The 21786-nt window shown below is 46.0% G+C and overlaps 1 protein-coding gene across 1 annotated transcript in view; it reads right to left on the reverse strand.

Moving 5' to 3' along the window:
• Positions 1-4935: 4935 nt before the first annotated feature.
• The window catches only part of LOC120035310 (1-phosphatidylinositol 4,5-bisphosphate phosphodiesterase delta-3-A-like), a 36173-nt gene continuing 19322 nt past the window's right edge, over positions 4936-21786 (reverse strand). Inside the window, exons 2-15 of the mRNA XM_038982099.1 lie at positions 19407-19574; positions 12632-12860; positions 11623-11752; positions 10482-10707; positions 9940-10141; positions 9682-9826; positions 9065-9217; positions 8129-8260; positions 7860-8013; positions 7508-7624; positions 7034-7212; positions 6671-6806; positions 6059-6208; positions 4936-5965 (exon numbers count right to left, since the gene is read on the reverse strand). Coding sequence (XP_038838027.1) covers positions 5817-5965; positions 6059-6208; positions 6671-6806; positions 7034-7212; positions 7508-7624; positions 7860-8013; positions 8129-8260; positions 9065-9217; positions 9682-9826; positions 9940-10141; positions 10482-10707; positions 11623-11752; positions 12632-12860; positions 19407-19574 — 2270 coding nt within the window. The 3' untranslated portion in view covers positions 4936-5816. The remainder of the gene's footprint in view (positions 5966-6058; positions 6209-6670; positions 6807-7033; positions 7213-7507; positions 7625-7859; positions 8014-8128; positions 8261-9064; positions 9218-9681; positions 9827-9939; positions 10142-10481; positions 10708-11622; positions 11753-12631; positions 12861-19406; positions 19575-21786) is intronic.

Raw genomic sequence — 21786 nt, forward strand, 5'->3', positions numbered from 1 at the left:
TTGTCCCTAGAATTTCTAAGCAAACAGCTGGAGGCAGGGCTTTCTCCTATAGATCTCCATTTTTATGGAATAGTCTGCCTACCCATGTGAGAGACGCAGACTCGGTCTCAACCTTTAAGTCTTTACTGAAGACTTATCTCTTCAGTAGGTCATATGATTGAGTGTAGTCTGGCCCAGGAGTGTGAAGGTGAACGGAAAGGCTCTGGAGCAACGAACCGCCCTTGCTGTCTCTGCCTGGCCGGTTCCCCTCTCTCCACTGGGATTCTCTGCCTCTAACCCTATTACAGGGGCTGAGTCACTGGCTTACTGGTGCTCTTTCATGCCGTCCCTAGGAGGGGTGCGTCACTTGAGTGGGTTGAGTTACTGACGTGATCTTCCTGTCTGGGTTGGCGCCCCCCCTTGGTTTGTGCTGTGGTGGAGATCTTTGTGGGCTATACTCAGCCTTGTCTCAGAATGGTAAGTTGGTGGTTGAAGATATCCCTCTAGTGGTGTGGGGGCTGTGCTTTGGCAAAGTGGGTGGGGTTATATCCTTCCTGTTTGGCCCTGTCCGGGGGTATCATCGGATGGGGCCACAGTGTCTCCTGACCCCTCCTGTCTCAGCCTCCAGTATTTATGCTGCAGTAGTTTATGTGTCGGGGGGCTAAGGTCAGTTTGTTACATCTGGAGTACTTCTCCTGTCTTATCCGGTGTCCTGTGTGAATTTAAGTATGCTCTCTCTAATTCTCTCCTTCTCTCTTTCTTTCTCTCTCTCGGAGGACCTGAGCCCTAGGACCATGCGTCAGGACTACCGGGCATGATGACTCCTTGCTGTCCCCAGTCCACCTGGCCTTGCTGCTGTTCCAGTTTCAACTGTTCTGCCTGCGGCTATGGAACCCTGACCTGTCCACCGGACGTGCTACCTGTCCCAGACCTGCTGTTTTCAACTCTCTACAGACCGCAGGAGCGGTAGAGATACTCTTAATGATCGGCTATGAAAAGCCAACTGACATTTACTCCTGATTATTATTTGACCATGCTGGTCATTTATGAACATTTGAACATCTTGGCCATGTTCTGTTATTATCTCCAACCGGGACAGCCAGAAGAGGACTGGCCACCACTCATAGCCTGGTTCCTCTCTAGGTTTCTTCCTAGGTTTTGGCCTTTTTAGGGAGTTTTTCCTAGCCGCCGTGCTTCTACACCTGCATTGCTTGCTGTTTGGAGTTTTAGGCTGGGTTTCTGTACAGCACTTCGAGATATTAGCTGATGTACGAAGGGCTATATAAAATAAACTTGATTTGATTTTGATTGATTACTTAAGAAGAGTTCTGGGGTATCTCAAATCAAAATCAAATCAAATTATATTAGTCACATGCGCCGAATACAACAGTGAAATGCTTACTTACAAGCCCCTAACCAACAATGCAGTTTAAAAATACGAATAAAAAATAAAAGTAACAAGTAGTTAAAGAGCAGCAGTAAAATAACAATAGCGAGGCTATATACAGGGTGTACCGGTACAGAGTCAATGTGCGGGGGCACCAGTTAGTCGAGGTAATTGAGGTAATATGTACATGTAGGTAGAGTTATTAAAGTGACTATGCATAGATAATAACAGAGAGTAGCAGCGGCGTAAAAGAGGGGGGGCAATGCAAATAGTCTTTGTAGCCATTTGATTAGATGTTCAGGAGTCTTATGGCTTGGGGGTAGAAGCTGTTTAGAAGCCTCTTGGACCTAGACTTGGCGCTCAGGTACCGCTTGCCATGCGGTAGCAGAGAGAACAGTCTATGACTAGGGTGGTTGGAGTCTTTAACCATTTTTAGAGCCTTCCTCTGACACCGCCCGGTATAGAGGTCCTGGATGGCAGGAAGCTTGGCCCCAGTGATGTACTGGGCCGTACGCACTACCCTTTGTAGTGCCCTGCAGTCGGAGGCCGAGAAGCTGCTATACCAGGCAGTGATGCAACCAGTCAGGATGCTCTCGATGGTGCAGCTGTAGAACCTTTTGAGGATCTGAGGTCCCGTGCCAAATCTTTTCAGTCTCCTGAGGGGGAATAGGTTTTGTTGTGCCCTATTCATGACTGTCTTGGTGTGCTTGGACCATGTTAGTTTGTTGGTGATGTGGACACCAAGGAACTTGAAGATCTCAACCTGCTCTGCTACAGCCCCGTCGATGAGAATGGGTGTGTGCTCTGTCCTCCTTTTCCTGTAGTCCACAATCACCTCATTTGTCTTGATCACGTTGAGAGAGAGAGGTTGTTGTCCTGGCACCACACGGCCAGGTCTCTGACCTCCTCCCTATAGGCTGTCTCATCGTTGTCGGTGATCAGGCCTACCACTGTCCTGTCATCTGCAAACTTAATAATAGTGTTGGAGTCGTGCTTGGCCATGCAGTCATGAGTGAACAGAGAGTACAGGAGCGGACTGAGCACGCACCTCTGAGGGGCCCCTGTGTTGAGGATCAGCGTGGCGGATGTGTTACCTATCCTTACCACCTGGGGGCGGTCCGTCAGGAAGTCCAGGATCCAGTTGCAGAGAGAGGTGTTTAGTCCCAGGGTCCTTAGCTTATTGATGAGCTTTGAGGACACTATGGTGTTGAACGCTGAGCTGTAGTAGTGAATAGCATTCTCACATAGGTGTTCCTTTTGTCCAGGTGGGAAAGGGCAGTGTGGAGTGCAATAAAGATTGCATCATCTGTGGATCTGTTAGGGCGGTATGCAATTTGGAGTGGGTCTAGGGTTTCTGGGATAATGGTGTTGTGAGCCATGACCAGCCTTTCAAAGCACTGCATGGCTATAGATGTGAGTGCTACGGGTCGGTAGTCATTTAGGCAGGTTACCTTAGTGTTCTTGGGCACAGGGACTATGGTGGTCTGCTTAAAACATGTTGGTATTACAGACTCGGACGGGGAGAGGTTGAAAATGTCAGTGAAGACACTTGCCAGTTGGTCAGCGCATGCTGGCAGTACCCGTCCTGGTAATCCGTCTGGCCCTGCGACCTTGTGAATGCTGACCTGTTTAAAGGTCTTACTCACATCAGCTGCGGAGAGCGTGATCACACTATTGTTCGGAAACAGCTCGTACTCTCATACATGTTTCAGTGTTATTGCCTCGAAGCGAGCATAGAAGTAGTTCAGCTCGTCTGCTAGCTTGTGTCACTGGCCTTTACTATCTGGACTTTACCATTTATATTTTTGACAACTTTTACTTCACTACATTCCTCAAGAAATATTGTACTTTTTACTCAATACATTTTCACTGACAACCCAAAGTACTCGTTACATTTTGAATGCTTAGCAGAACAGGAAAATTGTGAAATTCACAAACTTATCAAGAGAACACATGGTCATTCCTACTGCCTATGTTCTGGTTGACTCACTAAACACAAATGCATCTTTTGTAAATAATGTCTGAGTGTTGGAGTGTGCCCTAGCTATCCGTACATTTTAAAAACAAGAAAATGGTGCCGCCTGCTTAAGGAATTTGAAATTATTTATACTTTTACTTTTGATACTTAAGCATATTTTTGCTATTACATTTACCTTTGATACTTAAATATATTTAAAACCAAATACTTTTAAACTAACTCAAGTAGTATTTTACTGGGTGACTTTCACTTTAGTAACTTTCTACTAAGGTATCTATACCCTTACTGAAGTTTGACAATTGGGTACTTTTTCCACCACTGTATGATGCACTGATTTCTGTCTTTTGATTTCACATTACTCATACATCTTTACAACATCTGGATAGGTGAAACAAGTAAAACTGACAAATGGGGGTTTAATCATCTACACTGATACTAAATGAGTTGTGATAGTTTGATGTTCTCCAAGGAATCCAGCACTACAGACTAACTAGACATGTATACGATTTATATGGCAGAAGGAGGCTCTGTGTGTTGTGTGTCAGTATGTTGTGCATACTATCTCCTACTTCACTTCCCTCAAAAATAAATCACTTTTCTCACACAAACACCATTCAAGCACAAAAACATTGAAATAGTATGCCAAATTTGAAAATACAGAAGGGCACAATGGAGTTAAAATACTTTTTTTTAATAAAAACTAAACATGCTTCTCTTGGCTTTCACACAGACAAAGAAATACTGTACTCATGTCACTTACTATACTAATGTCAATGAGAATATTGCTCCTGAAGCTCAGGGAAATGATTAGTTTCTATAGTACTATAAAGAAACACCATCTTCAAAGTTTGGATTCAAGTGCTTTTTGTTGTTAAATAGACTGGGAGACCTTTCAGATTTCAAATAGACTGGGAGACCCATATGAATCTGATGCCCACAGAAATAAGTCACAACAAAGTACACAATGAAAGAGACACTAAGGTAAACAGGTAAGTATATACTGTCTTAGCAACTACAAGAAAGAATACTAACAGCCGTTTCCATTGAAATAAGGCAAATAAAGGCATTTCAAACTGTCAAAACCATTTGCCGGTTTTCAAAATTAAAGTGACTTTGAATTTAAATGACCAGAAGAAAGAATACAAATAATAATGTCCAGTAACAATACATTCTACTAGTGCATTATGGATTACTGCTTTGAAATGAAAACTGACCTTGGAAATTCATGAAAGCTAATACTTCAATTATATGTATTCAACATAATCATGGTCAATTGCATTAGTCTCGATTTGACCCTCTTTGATGCTGTTTTTATTTGGCAAAAGGAAGTTAGTGTCAGAGAAAGTACATACAGTATGCAAATGAATTCATTTTACTGGGAGAATTAGAATACTGTAACTACATTAGAATATAACATTTTACAACAATGTTAAATATAATCTAAAAACTTCCATCAGCAATTTCACACAGAAAGAAGTGTGTTTCATCATTTGCAACAAACACAATTTGTTGCAAATACATTACAAAAACATTAAGAGTTGAAATGTATTAATTCTGTCACTAAGGTTAAGGCATTCATTCAGTATTTTGGACTGTGTCATGACAAGTGTGACAGACCAATACCACAACAACTAGACTTCATTTACAGATAAAATTGAGTCAATAAACACTATCGTTGTCCTGGAAAAATGAGCACAACTACAAGTCTTGCCCTGATAAAACGCTTCTATAAGTTTCAACCATAATATTCTGTAATAGTAAAAAAAGTTTTAATAATTAATTGGATATATATAGTGCTTTTCTACCAACTGAGGTACTCCGAGAGCTTTACATAGTAGGGGGAAACTCACCTCATCCACCATCAATGTGCGGCACCCACCTGGGTGATGCCCGGTGACCATTTTTGTGCCAGAACGCTCACCACACATCAGCTAAAAGTAGCAAAAAAGTTAAATATTGCTTAACTTTAAATATGTAAAAAATGTTGGGAAACATCTTCAAGATCTGCTTCAGGGACTCCAGGACACAAACCTGGCTTTGAATTTTAAAAAACAACTCTATTTTGTCTTCATAGTAGGCAGATGGCTGCCAGGTAGGGTTCTGGTGTAAAACAGGTCAGCGCCAAAGTCATGTCTCTATGGAAACAGACACGAACACTCTGAATGCACTGACGACAGAGTACAGAATACTCTCACAACAGCAACATGCCAGTGAGTTTCTCTCCCAGCCAACACTATTCATCAACAGGCAAGACTCCCATCCAGGTTTGACTGAGAAGGAATGATGTCTTCCTCTCTGTGGCCAGGGAGCCTTATATGTCCTGCCAATTCTAAATTGGGTGTATGAAAAGAGCACTGGGACATAGGCAGGCAGCAGCTTGTCCTTTTCATCCCAATTAGGGAGACTTTCCCCCCCAAAAGATAAGCATGGCGCTTATCAGATAAGTGTGGCACTAGTTCAGGTAGATATGGGTCATGCTTTGCCCTTGCTCTTAGCCAAGGCCATGCGCTCGGACACAGTCTTGATGTGGACCCCCTTATCGGACACCTTGACATGGATGAAAAGGGTAGATGGAGAGAGGCTGGAGCCATCTGCCTTCAGCAAGTGAACATGGCGGTAACCTAGAGAAAAATAGACCCACTGGTGTCAGTGTCACCTCACAGACACACTAGCTACACAAACACCCCTACAATACAGAGACAGTATCCTAGTACCTGTACGGAGGCTGGTGAAGGGCAAGGTGTACTGGCCCACAAAGTCGTTCTTGGCTTTGTGGTCATGGTCTTCCACTACAAAGCGTACCAGGGCCAGCTCAGGGACCTGCAGCTGGAAGCTCAAAGTGCTGTCCCAGCGTGGGTTAAAACCTGCAGGGGGCATAGGAGAGCTGTCAGACACTGTCACCCAACACCATTCACAGCCTGAAACTACTCCACAGACCGGGATAATGGCACTCTACACGAGAAGTATCATTTTCTGGTGCTCACATGTCTCAGAAAACCTGTACTGAGCAAAGATAATGGAGTAGCTGGGGTATCTATCATGTTTGATTATCATTACGGTAAAAATAAATATGGGAGTACGGAATAACGTTTCTGATCAATTCTCTGTGTGGAATAGTGCCATGGGTGGTGGGAGTCATACAGGTGCCCTGGAATACTTATGTTATTTCATGGTAAAACATCAAGTGTTCCTAGTACTATTATGTTCTTCTAATTCTATTTCTAATATGGTTAATATGTGAACTCAAGGGTGCATACAACCCGTGTGATTCATTTTGTTAATGGGAGTATAATAGATGTGCAATAGATAGATGAGTGGAAGGTTACCATTGTTGTCGATTCGGTGGGTTTTGTCTCTGGAATTATCAATGGCCACCCCGTGAATTTCCACCCACACCTGCGGGTCCACAATGGAGTTGGGCTTGTCTGTGTTGATCTTAGGGAGCTGCTGTGCTGATATTATCTGAACACAAAATCACCCCAATGACTTTTTGTGCCTTTGTATATAAAATTCTAATATGAAAAGTATTCAAATGGTTTTACAAAATTACTAATAAGGTGAAGTAGTTTACTACCTTGGTCTGCTTCCATAACACTGCTAACTAAAATGTGCCCTACTCTTCCAACAAGGCAGTTAGTTACCACATGTAAACCACCACAACAGAATCTGATTCCCAGCAGGTTTCTCACCCGTATGGTGAGCTGTGTGGGGACGTGTCCTGGCCCACCTCCTGTGATCTCTGGGTTGAAGTTGGAGCTGGAGCTGCACAGGAAGCTGGGCTTGAGGACGTATCCACAGCGGCCGTTAGGCAGGAAGCGGCCCTGGTTCAGATCCATCTGCTCCCCTGGAGTCTGGAAGTTCAGAGCCACTGCAGAGAGAAAGAGGGAGAGAGGGAGGACAGACAGGGGTGTGAAAAGAGACAACAACTTACCGCAACACATGAACAACAGAACACACTTTACCAGGCAGCAGAGTGTGAGGTTAGTTATTATGACAAGCGAAGTGAGGAATAGGAGGCAAATACCAAACATTTGCAATAGGAGGCCCAATGTAAAATAGCTTTCTATCTCCAGGGACTTCCAAGCTAGATAATGTTAAATAAATGAGCCACCTGTACCAACTCCTTCCTCCATCCCACCCCCCCTCCAGCCCAGAGTGCTGACCCATCGAGCAGCCGCCGTTCCACATATCCTGGGGGTCGTAGTTGGAGGATTGGAGGCGCTGCCCGGAGGGGTAGATCCGGCTCAGCTGCCTGCTGTTGTGTCTGACAAACAGCTTTCCTGGAAGGTGATGAGAGGACAGGGTAAGAGATCCATTACAATACCTCAAACTCAAATAAAAAGACGGACACACATAAATATGCATGACAACATGATGCACAAATGCACCCATGTATACAAGGACTTTCTCTACAGCTACAGTGCCAGTAAGAACTATGAGTCATTATAGGGTCTAATCAGGAACTGATTCACAGAAAACTGTTCTGTTCGAGTTATGTCTTCCTAGGCCCCTTGCCTGTGTCCTTGATGTGTTTGAGGGCGTCATTCTCATTGAAGGATGACATCTCATCGGGTGGTTTCTGGGCAGAGTGTTGGAACCCGTGGAAGGGGACACTTCGACAGTACACCACCAGTTCAGACAGCTCTGGGCTCAGCTTAGATGAGACCGCCTGAGCCAGAAACACAGAGTGCACATGAGAAAAGCTTGATATATTGTATGTTCCTGATCAATTTCTGTAGACTTACAGTGCCGTCTCAGTCACATGGAAGGTAAATGTGTAGCACCTTGGCAGGGTCCTTTTTGTTTCTGCTTGATGCCTCGTCGTCTGAGCTGGTATCAAAGCTGCTGGTTTTCCTCAGCTGGTTCAGGTGATGAACATCCTTCTTCCCCTTCACCAGGATACGACCCCTTAGCTCCTGCAGAGGGAAGACAGAGATGCTTCAAAACATATGTAAATATTCCTGTTAGTATTCCACAATCGCTCCATAAACATGCGAGGGATGGGAGAGAGAGTAGAAAAAGACAACAGGTTTCTTAGGCAGAAGGGGACAGGGGTGAGTAGAGAGCTGGGGATAGGGGTGTGTGTCCTAGAGAGCTGGGGACAGGCATGAGTAGAGAGCCGGGGACAGGGGTGAGTAGAGAGCTGGGGACAGGCGTGAGTAGAGAGCGGGGGACAGGCGTGAGTAGAGAGCCGGGGACAGGGGTGAGTAGAGAGCCGGGGACAGGGGTGAGTAGAGAGCCGGGGACAGGGGTGAGTAGAGAGCCGGGGACAGGGGTGAGTAGAGAGCCGGGGACAGGGGTGAGTAGAGAGCCGGGGACAGGGGTGAGTAGAGAGCCGGGGACAGGGGTGAGTAGAGAGCCGGGGACAGGGGTGAGTAGAGAGCCGGGGACAGGGGTGAGTAGAGAGCCGGGGACAGGGGTGAGTAGAGAGCCGGGGACAGGGGTGAATAGAGAGCCGGGGACAGGGGTGAGTAGAGAGCCGGGGACAGGGGTGAGTAGAGAGCCGGGGACAGGGGTGAGTAGAGAGCTGGGGACAGGGGGGAGTAGAGAGCCGGGGACAGGCGTGAGTAGAGAGCTGGGGACAGGCGTGAGTAGAGAGCCGGGGACAGGGGTGAGTAGAGAGCCGGGGACAGGGGTGAGTAGAGAGCCGGGGACAGGCGTGAGTAGAGAGCCGGGGACAGGCGTGAGTAGAGAGCCGGGGACAGGGGTGTGTGTCGTACCTCAGGAGAGGGCAGGTCCTTCAGAGTCTGGTCGTTGAGGGGCTTGGTGAGCAGCCTCTTGCCCAGGATGGTGCGCAGGTGTCTGGCCATGACCGTCTGCTGCTCCACCGTACAGTGGTTCTCAAGGGACAGGATCAGGGGGTACGGGGAGGCCTAAAGGAAAAAACAAGGGTTGGTTCATAAGAGGCCACTCATTAAAATGTAAGAGAAACCATAAGCTCATTAGGTAATAAGCCAGGGTTTATTCTGGACTACACTGAGGCCAAGAAGCTGTTGGACAGTCTTATTAGACTCTGAGCCAAGACTATGACTGTATCTTGAACTGCATGTTGGCAGAGGCAGAAAGTCAACCGTCTAGATTTGTTTTCAGCTGTTTGCTGCCATTTACTTGTTAACTCTATTTTGTTGAGATGAGGAATCCTTTGCTTTCCATAAAGAGTCACACATGGAAGACATATGGGCATGATGGTTAAGGTGAAACATTTGGCCTCCCTATAAACCACACAACCATCTGTCCATCATCCCTCCCAACCCACTAACAGGCTCTCACAGGCCAGGTGTGCTCACTTTTTGTTGTATTTATTTTGTTGTTGTAATTTTTTTAATAAATTGCTCACCTTGAAGGCATACTGGACGATGGTCTCGATTACTTCTTTGAAGGGCACCTTAGAAGTAAGGGTGTGTCCATGGTAGATGACAGGCTCTCCTTTGTCCCCGTCCCAACAATCCAGCTCCACACAGCGACAGCCCTGGTTCAGAGCTCTGGATCACACAGTACATATTCTTAGTGTGTGTGTGCATGTGTGTTTATGTGTTTTGTGTCTATGCGCATGCATATGTATGTTTGTGTGTGCGCATGTGTGTGTATTCAATACCTGATGTATGGCTCGGCGCTGCTGGCGCTGGTGACCTGGTCCTTGGTGAGGTAGGTGTTGTGTGAGGATGAGATGAAGTAGTGGGCCAGAGGTCTGGTCATGTCCTGGTGCACCCTGGCGTGGTCGGGGTTAAACACATCGTTCTCCAGGGACAGCATGTACACGGTGAAACCATTCTGGGTCATGAACTGGTTCTTCTGGGCTGCAGGGAAGAGGGGCACATCAAATCATCGACCTTTTATCAGGGTTATGAACAGGAAGAGACGGGTATAGACATGCTCATATGATTGTGGGAAAATAAAGTCAGGTGCGCAACTGGCCCTGAATTTGCAGCAATTAAATCATGTAAAATATAAATGCATAAAACATTCAGATAAATAAAAGCACAGTGAATATATGGAATGTAGTATAAAAAGATATGAAAATGTATGCACTCTGGATTAGTTGCTCTGGATAAGAGTGTCTGCTAAATGAATAAAATGTGAAATGTAAGGTCAGAAAAATCCAAGGCTAAAATGATGTTCCCTGTTTCTTCGGCCTACCCCAGTCGTTGAGCTCGTAGGTGCGGATGAGGCTCTGAGCGTGGCTTAGTGATGCGTCCTCCCCCTGTTCTCCCAGGAAGTCTCTCAGCTCAGCGGTGGACAGAACACAGCCGTTACCAGAGAAGTGTCTGAACACCGCGTCCAGCTCCGGCCGCCTCATCAGCTCCCTGCAGAACTCCTCGATCTCTACGTGGTCCAGACGGCCGTCACACGACCGGTCAGCTTTCTGAGAGAGGGACGGACGGATGGACGAATAGAGGAGAAGGAGGGACAGACAGACGGAGAGGGAGGGAGGGAGGGAGGGAGGGAGGGAGGGAGGGAGGGAGGGAGGGAGGGAGGGAGGGAGGGAGGGACAGAGACAGACAGAGAGACCTTGGTTAGGGCTGATCTGATTAAAAACACTCACATGCACAACCCCTCCACACATTTTCAAAGCGGTTCCCTAAAAACAGAGGGCTAGATCAAAGTTAATATCTTCAATTCTTATAGGTGAGCCATGTTTATATTATCAAATGCCCAGCAACCCCGTCCACTCCTATAATTCATACCATATAGACAAACATACACTCCACACATTACTGCACTGCAGTTGGTTTGATATTCAGTCTCTGAGGAGAGGGCTGGGCAGGGTTGGAGAAGGAATCACATGGTGAAGGAAGGAGCAGGAAAACAACTAGACATTAACGGAGAGGGGAGCTGAGAGACTTAGCTAGCAGTAATCCTCAACTATGGAGAAATGACTGGCTGCCTGATCATTTGAGAAGGGGATGGGGAGAAAGGAGAGGGGGAAGATGGAGGAAGAGGGCGATGGGGGAGGACAAGACCTTCAGGGGAGACAGAAAGACAGCAGTAGAGAGAAGGGGGCGGGAGAGAGAGAGAGAATGAGTGTGTGAGTGAGAGATTGAGAAAGAGAGCGAGGGGCCTCCTGGTTGGCTTGCCACTGGGTTGGTAATTGAACACAGACTCCAGGCTGAGAGAGAAACGCAGCCCCAAACAGCACACTGGGTAAACAATGGCCCTCAACCAACAACAACATCTCGCTCACACACATACGCACATGCACACACCCATGCAGTCAAGGTCTACACACATTAACGTACAAGCATACTGAATGCTGCACATACATACAGAATGTGCTCACCTTGAATAGCGAGCGCGCATACTGCTCATTCAGGTCTATGTTGATCATCTGCAGCAGCCGTTTGACCTCGTCGTAACTCATCTTCCCATCGTCGTTCTCATCAGCCCGTCTCAGGTAGCCACGGATCCAGGTGTGGGGGGTTAAGGAGAGCAACCAGGGGAGCATACCCAACCTCTGACCCTAAACACATCCTTAAAAGTACATTCGATGGTATATACACAAAACACATCTATACATACAGGCAGAGTTGATGCACATGCATATAGGCACATTACAGCCCACATCCAACTATGGGTAAAGGGTCAAACGCATCATTTCTTAATTTACAGCAATCAATTGTGTAACCGTTCCGAGGAGGATCAGTGTCTAATTCAACTACCAAGAATTGAAATGGAATACACCCCCAGCCTATGATTCAGATGTGTGTTGGCTGTAGACACACATGTCCTGTTGTGCCAACATCCATCTGAAGTCAAAATACTAAAAGCCTCCCCCAAGGCCTCTAGTGGAATAGAACACAGGGCTGACGTAGAGAAAGGAGCCTATATGACACCTCCCTCTTCCAGGACACACACAACAATAGGAGCTTTTGCAAAGATGGTCTTTATCAATCTACTGCAAACACTGCTGGGACCTGCCAGTGTAAAACCGCACCACACTAGCCTGGACATGTCCCAGAGCCCCTACTGCTCTATCTGTTCTCAAGATCTGGCTTTGCGTTTTACACAAGTGTGTCTGTCGTACCCACGTGTCGCTAACAACCCAGCAGCTATACCAGGGATCATGTTTGACAGGAAATTCAGACTATATTTAGACGGTGCTTTTTTGGCTGGGCCATTGCTGCACATCTTAGGTATGCTGTGGATGCGGGATGGTGCATGTGACAGTGTTATGTTCAGAGTCAGTCACCGTAGCGATCTTGGCTGCCCAGCCTGCACTATATTTACTTTGGGTCGAAGGCTGGCAGCCTGGCACAGCGCAACAAAGGCCCACGGGGGGTAAAGGATATTGGTCCAGTTTATCCTTCTGGGTCATGTTGGCCACGCACTCCTTCAGCGTGCGTATCCCTTGGACCCAGCGCCTCGCCTCCTCCTCACAGGCGCAGAGGAGGTCCAGACTCTTCCTGGCTCCTCTGAACACCACCGTGAAGCACTGATTCTCTGGTACCGACCCGGATAGCCTCCGCAGAGCCTCAGACTGGCAGCCCTCACGCACACACTCCACCTCTGTCACTGAGACTGGCACAGGGAGAGGTGGGGGAGGGGAGGTGGGAAAGGAGACGGTGGGAGAAGCAGAGAGGGGGATTGCATTAATCTGGGTGTACGAATAAACAGAATTACAAACAGGGCACCAAAACACGTGGAACTTGGAGGGAGGCTCGGAGCTGAAAGGTCGTGAACTTCAGGGGGAGTGTGGTAACTCTCACGTAGCAGTGTGACATGGCATCTCGGTGCTGGGGTCCTGATTTGGCTCTTTAATATTACGACCTGTACAGACACAGACCTGCGTCAGCTGCGGCTGCAGGATATGTTTACGACTCAGGTCTACATTCACCTGCATGACAAGATCCACATTTAACCAGCAACTCCACGACACTCAGGGCACAGCAGTCAAACTGACACTCAAGTGTAGGCAGGACCTTTGGCCCAATGCCATGACGTGTTTGTGTGTGTAAAGAGATAAAGGAAGAAAGAAGGACGCCGTCTCATTGATTTCTAGAGAGATTATCATGTATTTCAGCTCTCATTGATTTCTAGAGAGATTATCATGTATTTCAGCTCTCATTGATTTCAAGAGAGATTATCATGTATTTCATCTCTCATTGATTTCTAGAGAGATTATCATGTATTTCAGCTCTCATTGATTTTCCGCGAGTTTAGCATGCATTTCAGCTCTCATTGATTTCTAGAGAGATTATCATGTATTTCAGCTCTCATTGATTTCTAGAGAGATTATCATGTATTTCAGCTCTCATTGATTTCTAGAGAGATTAGCATGTATTTCAGCTCTTATTTATAACAGTAATATCTGTGGGAGTGGGCAGGGCTTTACACGTGATGGCTGAACCTCTGCCCAGCAACACAACACAACACCAGCCTACTACCCCATTACCCTCCATGCACCACATCCAGAATAAAGCCCGGTGAAGGTTTCAAACATAAGACTATCTCCACTACAACGACAAACCCCATATCCCTTCATTAATTTAATAGCTGGAATTGTGGTTGGGTTGGTGGAGTAGCTTTCAAATCAGTCAGTTGATTTAAGTACAATTAGCAATGCCTTTCTACACTGGGATCAGCTTTCCAGGCAAATAGTGACACACAGACCAACGATGGCTCAGCCACAGGGCTGACTGTGCCAGAGCCAGGGGCCAGGGGCAGCCACTAGACAACTGTCTCTTCTGACAACTGCCTCTTTCTGCTGAACAGCCCCCGCCTCTCCACCTCCTCAAAATCGCTGATAAATTCCTGCCCCATCACAAGGGTGACATTTCAATGCGGAGAGTAGGGGGAACTGTGGTGTGTGTGTGTGTGTGTGTGTGTGAGAGAGAGACTGGCACTGCCAGTGTTAAGTGCGGTGCATATTCTCTAAAGCCCATCTGAACAGAGGGGATCATGCTGAGCTGCAGGTGCCAGACCCAAAAGGCCCTTGAGACCACCTGTAGTCAGCATGTGTGTGTGTGTGTGTACGTGTCTGCATGCATGTGTGTGTTAATGAGCATGCATACGTCCGTCGACACAGCCGCTTTTGTGTTATCAGTAGCTGTCTGCTGAAGTGGTCAGCCTGCCTTTGTCCTGTGGCCTGTCGATGTTCTGACTGAAGTGATAACGCAACACCGGCTCTAACTGTGGCCTGATTGGGGGAAGACGACGTCACAACCCCTGACCCCCCACATCAGCCACCTGGCCTCTCATCCTACTGTACACGAGGCCTTATCCAGAGACATACAGTGTCTTCAGAAAGTATTCAGACACCTTGACTTTTTCCAAATTCTGTTAGGTTACAGCCTTATTATAAAATTGATTAAATTGTTTTCCCCCCTCATCAATCTACACACAATACCCTATTATAACAAAGCAAGAACAGGTTTTTATAAATCTTTCAAAATATCACATTTACATAACAATTCAGACCCTTTACTCCATACTTTGTTGAAGCACCTTTGGCAGCGATTACAGCCTCGAGTCTTCTTGGGTATTACGCTGCAAGCTTGGCACACCTGTATTTGGGGAGTTTCTCCCATTCTTCTCTGCAGATCCTCTCGAGCTCTGTCAGGTTGGATGGGGAGCGTTGCTGCACAGCTATTTTCAGGTCTCTCCAGAAAAAAGAGAGAACCCCTAACCCTAAACACATCCTTCAGTGGCGCTCTGGAGCAGCTTTTCATCAAGGATCTCTCTGTACTTTGCTCCGTTCATCTTTGCCTCAATCCTGACTAGTCTCCCAGTCCCTGCTTCTGAAAAACACCCCCACAGCATGATGCTGCCACTACCATGCTTCACCGTAGGGATGGTGGCAGGTTTCGTCTAGACATGATGCTTGGCATTCAGGCCAAAGAGTTCAATCTTGGTTTCATCACACCAGAGAATCTTGTTTTTCATGGTCTGATAGTCTTTAGGTGCCTTTAACTCCAAGCGGGCTTTCATGTGCCTTTTACTGAGGAATGCCTTCCATCTGGCCACTACACCATAAAGGCCTGATTGGTGGAGTGCTGCAGATATGGTTGTCCTTCTGGAAGGTTCTCCCATCTCCACAGAGGAACTCTGGAGCTCTGTCAGAGTGACGGGTTCTTGGTCAAGGCCCTTTTACCCAGATTGCCTTTCCAAATCATGTCCAATCATTTGATTTTACCACAGTTGGGCTCCAATCAAGTTGCAGAAACATCTCAAGGATGATCAATGGAAACAGGATGCACCCGAGTTCAATTTCAAGTCTCATAGAAAAGGGTCTGAATACTTATGTAAATAAGGTATTTCTGTTTAAAAATGTTAATACATTTGCAAACATGTCTCAAAACCTGTTTTTGCTTTGTCATTATGGGGAATTGTGTGTAACGTAGCAAAATGTGGAACAAGTCAAGGGATCTGAATACTTCCTGAAGGCACTGTACATTTAGAGAGTTGGGACAACCTTTTGAAATTTGAATATTGCTCGAATTCTAGACATTCAGTTACATAGCATTGTTTACATATTCCCCATGTGATGTTAATGGGGAGCTAACATGGCTGCCATTGAATGTTGAAGTGTCATGTAAATGCATCATAATGCAGAAACGGCATTGGCCCAACTCTCTAAACACATGGATCTGGCCTTAACCATTCCCCACAGCAGCGGGTGCTTCCTGGGTCCCCGAGGGACAGCGATGGGCGAGAACTGGGGACATAACCTGAATTTCATGACCGAGGAATAGTCCTTGCTGAAGTGACATAGTGGGGGGTGGATTGTGCAACAAGTGAAAGAGAGAGAACGAGAAAGAGGAGAAAGAGAGAGCGAACGAGAGATAGAAAGAAAGAGAGAGAGATGAAGGTAGAGCGAAAGAGAGCGTTACAAGGAGGTCATGCAATTACAACCTCCCATCAGCATTATCCCATTCTTAACCGTTGCCCCTCAGCTTGCCTCCCAGCCCAGAGTGTGTTAGGTTAGCAGCAGTGCTATCTTCTGGTACCAGACTCGGACTAGTGGGTGTTAGAAGGTACTAAGGAAGTGTTGTGTTCCACTTGAAGTGAACCAATGTGGCTGTATGCTGTCTGAGTCGACATGATGAATGTACTCTCCTGACCTTGACATTTATAACCCGTCACAAAACAGCTCTTAAACCTTGTAATCGTTACCTGGACTTTGGAATTGAGTGGACATAAACTTGTCTGTGATGTTTCCACTCTGTGTGTAGGTGGGTGTGTTTGCATGTGTGTTATCTAGATCACTAGTATAATATGTTTGTACAGTATGACTCAAAAATGAGAAGAAAAAAAATCTGATCGACTTCGGCAACTCCAAAGCTCTAAGGACCGCCAGCACTAATTCATAAAATTATGTGTGTCAGAGACATGTTTAGACTCTTTAAGTCACGGCCAAACCCTGCAATTGGGAGGTCAAAGAGGTTTACCCATTTGGTAGGGCTATAATCTGACACAAGCGTGTACACACGCGCACACACATCCTTCGTCATGCATGCCAACAACAATAATTAGCCTGTGCCATCAGATTCCTACGGGCAGTGCAGAGGAGCCCTATATTTGTCCTATAGAACATGGAGAGGGGCCAGAGCCATGGCCTCTCATTTACCGGAGGGATATTTCAAGAGCAATCTGAAAGGCAAACCCTGTAGGTGTAGATGTATTAAACTATACTGAGATTTACTACTGGTTTAGGAGGCCTGACGACTCTAAGCGCTTCACCGGCTGCCCACTTATCCTTCTCCTCAAACCATTGAACTTTGTGTGTGTGTGTTTTTGGCTTTACTATTCTTGTGGGGACCATAACTCACAAGGATATCAAAACAAGGAAAGTTAGCACAATTGGGGACATTTTGCCGGTCCCCACAAGGAAAAAAGCTATTTTAGGTTTAGGGGTTAGGTTAAGGGTTCAAATTAGAGTTACGGTTAGAATTAGGGTTATGGGTTAGGTTTAGGGTTAGAATTAGGGTTATGGGTTAGGTTTAGGGTTAGAATTAGGGTTATGGGTTAGGTTTAGAATTAGGGTTATGGGTTAGGTTTAGGGTTAGAATTAGGGTTATGGGTTAGGTTTAGGGTTAGAATTAGGGTTATGGGTTAGGTTTAGAATTAGGGTTATGGGTTAGGTTTAAGAGTTAGGGTTATATTTAGGTTTACAGGTTTAGGGTTAAGTGTTCAGGAAAACAGGATTTTGAATGGGAATAAATTGTTTGTTCCCCACAAGGACAGTAAAACAAACGTGTGTGTGTGTGTGTTTTTTTGTTGAACTATCCTTGTGGTACCAGAAGTCCTCACAAGGATAGTAAAACAAGGCAAATTCGACATTTTGCCAGTCCCCATTAGGAAAAAAATTATATTTTAGGCTTAGGGGTTAGGTTTACAATTAGGGTTAGAATCGGGTCAGGGTTACAGTTAGGTTTAGGAGTTAGGGTTAGGGATAGTTTTATGGTTAGGTTTAGGGGGTTGGGGTTAAGGCTAGGCTTAGGGTTTAGGTTAAGGTTGGTGTTAGGTTAAGGTTAGGGTTAGATTTAGGGTTAGGGAAAATAGAATTTGGGAAGGAAATCAATTCTTTGGTCCCCAGAAAGATAGCAATACAAAACTGTGTGTGTGTGTGTGTGTGTTTGACAGTGTGCGCATGTATCTGTGCATGTGAGGAAGAGGAAGCGGTCAAAGGTTAGAAATAGCGTTCCCACAGTTTAATGGGCCAAAACATCTAGGATTACTGCCAACATTTCCTCTTTAAGAGTGTTGTGATCATTAGAGCACTAATATGGAGTGCCTGCTTCCATTTCTGATTGGCTCATTGCCTGCAAAAGATTAGCATGCTGAGGTAAACCAGTATGTTGAGGCTAACGGATAACAAGTCTATATGTCTATGTTCACTGTTTCTAATGCAGCTTGTGTCCTTTTACACCTTTTTGTAACAGTGGTTGACCGCTGTGAACCTTCAGCAGGTATGGAGATTCTGTGTGTACTATACGGATGCATTACTACAGGTGACACTGCCAAAATAAAGGAAACACCAACATAAAGTGTGTTAATAGGGCGTTGGTCCACCACGAGCCAGAACAGCTTCAATGCACCTTGACATAGATTCTACAAGTGTCTGGAACTCTATTGGAGGGATAACAACACAATTCCTCAAAAGAGAAATTCAATCAGTTGATGTTTTGTTGATGGTGGTGGAAACGCTGTCTCAGGCACCGCTCCAGAATCCCCCATAAGTGTTCGATTGGGTTGAGATGTGGTGTCCGTGGCATATGATTTATAACGTTTTCATGCTCATCGAACCTCGTGCCCTGTAGATGGGAGCATTGTCATCCTATGGGGATATGGTAGCCAAAATAATGGCATGCCGAGCCTTTATATACATGACCCTAAGCATGATGGGATGTTAATTGCTTAATAAACTCAGGAACCACACCCGTGTGGAAGCACCTGCTTTCAATATACTTTGTATCCCTCATTTACTTAAGTGGTTCCATTATTTTGGCAGTTACCTGTATCATACAATTACACAGGTTATAGCATCGGACTTAAATCCTGGCTCACAGCATAGTATCCCTTTAAATAATTAAAGGCAAATGTAAACAAGAGGGCATTATTGTTGGTCAACATGAAAAGCCTGAACGGCTTAGGACAAAGAGCTGGCTAAATTAGTCTACTGAATCAGGTCTAAGAGGAGGGTTGAATGGACTAGAACAGGGAGTGTGCTTGTGGAAGTCCTGTTCGTTTGTTTATACATGATTATTTTCCTGTATATAGTCTTCCCTTAGTACAAGGCTACTTCTTCTAATCTGATGTCGGTTAAGCTTCCTTTCCAACTATCGCGAAAGCCTCAGATCCTGAAAATCAAAAAGACCAAAACATCCCCCTCTCGTGACCACTCCCCATCCCCACTCCTCTCTTCTTTTCTGCTCACTCAATCTACACCTAACCTCTACCCTCCCTTTCCCTTAATCCACACCCTTATCCTTTCTCCTTCTCCTCCCTTATGCCTCCTTTCTCTCCTCGCCCATCCCTTTATTTTCCTCTCCCCCTCCCCATACCTACTCTTTTCCCCTCATCTGACCCCTCCCTCCACCCCTCCGTCCCACATTGTATACTCACAGGTCTGTTGTGCCTTGGCCTTGCGGGAGCTCTTGGTGGACTCACACCACACGGTGACCCCGTCCTCCAGCAGACGCAGGCTGCGGCTCTTCTGCCACCTCTGGGAGCGTACCTTCACCATGTTGGAACCGTGCATCATCGCACGGACATTCTCATCATCCAGCACCCCTAGAAACACACACACACGTCACGGTCAAATACACTGTCATACCCTTTTTGGTAACATGCAGTATCACTGTGAATTTTCCAGTATGATGTAATATAGTATGTCACTGATACCATGTCATTGTTGAACACACCCTTATATCATTCACTCTAGTCTAATTCAATGGTAGGCCATCCACACCAAGCTCCACTGGCAGTTCATTGAGAGTTCAGTCTGTCTGCTCTACTGTCATAAATGTCAGTAGAAGTCTATGAGCCATATTCCTTCTTGGCCTTCCCTCGTCATGCTATTACAGTAAAATGACTGTGACGATAATTTTACTGTATAGGGACTCATAAACACTCGGTGTCATGTGAGGATGAAAAGGGAGGGTTAGGAGTTATTTATGAAAGAGAACAAGTACGCTAACAAACCAGTCAAGCACAATCCATTTCAGTATCTCTACTGTGGTTGTATTGTGTGTTGAGGGCTTGGCAGCAGTGGGCGTTCCTGCGATGACTCACTCACCTTTCTACATACAGCAGTCATCTTCCTTTGGAAGCACCGCCGTCATGACTCACAAACACAGGCCACGATCTCATAACTAGGGCCTGAACATAGGACTTTGTTTCACATACAAACCCCTGAAAGGAACAACGCTGCTTCAAGGTTGACATTCAGGTTACTGAAGCAGGAAATCACCACGGAATCGACGGACTTGAGAGAAGACACACTTTTCCACATGCGAGTTAGAACATGTTGTTTATTTCCCCATGGTTCGTTGCGGTATGCGGTATAAGCCGAGCCGGACCTTGGAACGCTGCACAACAAAGGAAGAAGTAGAATGCTAGGATTTGGAACAAATGCCAATATTCCAAAGATGAATCTCCCCCACAGGCCAGAGGCAGTCCAACAGAGAACCCGGAAAGGGGGAGGGGTTTACAGAGCTGCAGAAACAGTTTGTCACAAACAACCAGTCGGTCAGTCAGTCAGTCTGGAGTTGCAGCAGCTCATCTAGCCAGGGAAACCTATCTCCGCTAATGGTTATTTAATACTAATGTGATTCACAGATACAGCCTGCTATCCCTGATGTGCAGGTCACAAGTGACCTTTTAGAGAAAAACCAACATCAAAAATGTTGAGCAGCTTTATCATCTATGTTAAGAGCAGAGTTAACAGACAAATATAGAAAATTGAAGGGAAAGATAGGCAGAGCTGTAACAAGACATGCACCGTCATGTTGTAAGTGTACACGGTATTGTGTACTTGGAACTGCATTCCAGACACTACTGAAAACAAAGAGATAGTATTTTCTCTGTTTCTCCGTCTGACAGTTGGAAGCCTCTTTGGCTCTCTGCAGTAGGTGAATTGGACCTCGTACACTGTTCAACTGTGTTTTCACCTATAAAATAGGATTTCAAAGGAGTGCTCTGAAAGAAACTCTCCCATCCTCCCATCCTCCCTCCCTCCCTTTCCTCCTCTCTTCTCTATATCCTCAAAGATTTACTTCAAAAACTGTGGCCATGGATGCCCTCATCTATTATTTCTCTTGAATCAGCTAAAATCCCTTTCAGAGTTCTTCATACTGCCAATGCCATGCCAGTCTGTGACGGAGCTCTTCACAGGCTTCCAGAGCTGGCCTCTATTCACTACAAAGTGCACACATTTTGTCCAGGGCCCATAGTAGTACCAAAAGTACTGCACTATAGGGAATAGGGTGCATTTAGGTCCTGCTCAAAAGTTGTGCACTATATAGGGAACAGGGTGCCATTTGGAACGCAGACGTGGGCTATGAGAGACTGTACGTCCCGTGTGGCTCAGTTGGTAGAGCATGGCGCTTGCAACGCCAGGGTTGTGGGTTCAATTCCCACGGGGGGACCAGGGTTCAATTCCCATGGGGGGACCAGGATGAATATGTATGAACTTTCCAATTTGTAAGTCGCTCTGGATAAGAGCGTCTGCTAAATAATGTAAATGTAAATGTATCCATGAGCAGCTCAGTGCTCTCACCCACTCCCCTCCCCCCAACCCTCCTCTCCCCCTAAGTAGAAAAGGGGGGAACAAACTGAGCCCAGCCATGTCTCTCTCTCTCTCTCCCAAGCCGTTGGTCAAACACAAAGAGAACCCTCCTCCCCAACCCCAACCCCCCACCATAACAACCGTGTTTTTGACACAGTCAGTCACCAAGCTGTTACCACATGCAAGGAATTCCCACAGGCTGAGCATTGAGCACAA

This window comes from Salvelinus namaycush, chromosome 3 (genome assembly GCF_016432855.1).
Source record: "Salvelinus namaycush isolate Seneca chromosome 3, SaNama_1.0, whole genome shotgun sequence".
NCBI lineage: Eukaryota > Metazoa > Chordata > Actinopteri > Salmoniformes > Salmonidae > Salvelinus > Salvelinus namaycush.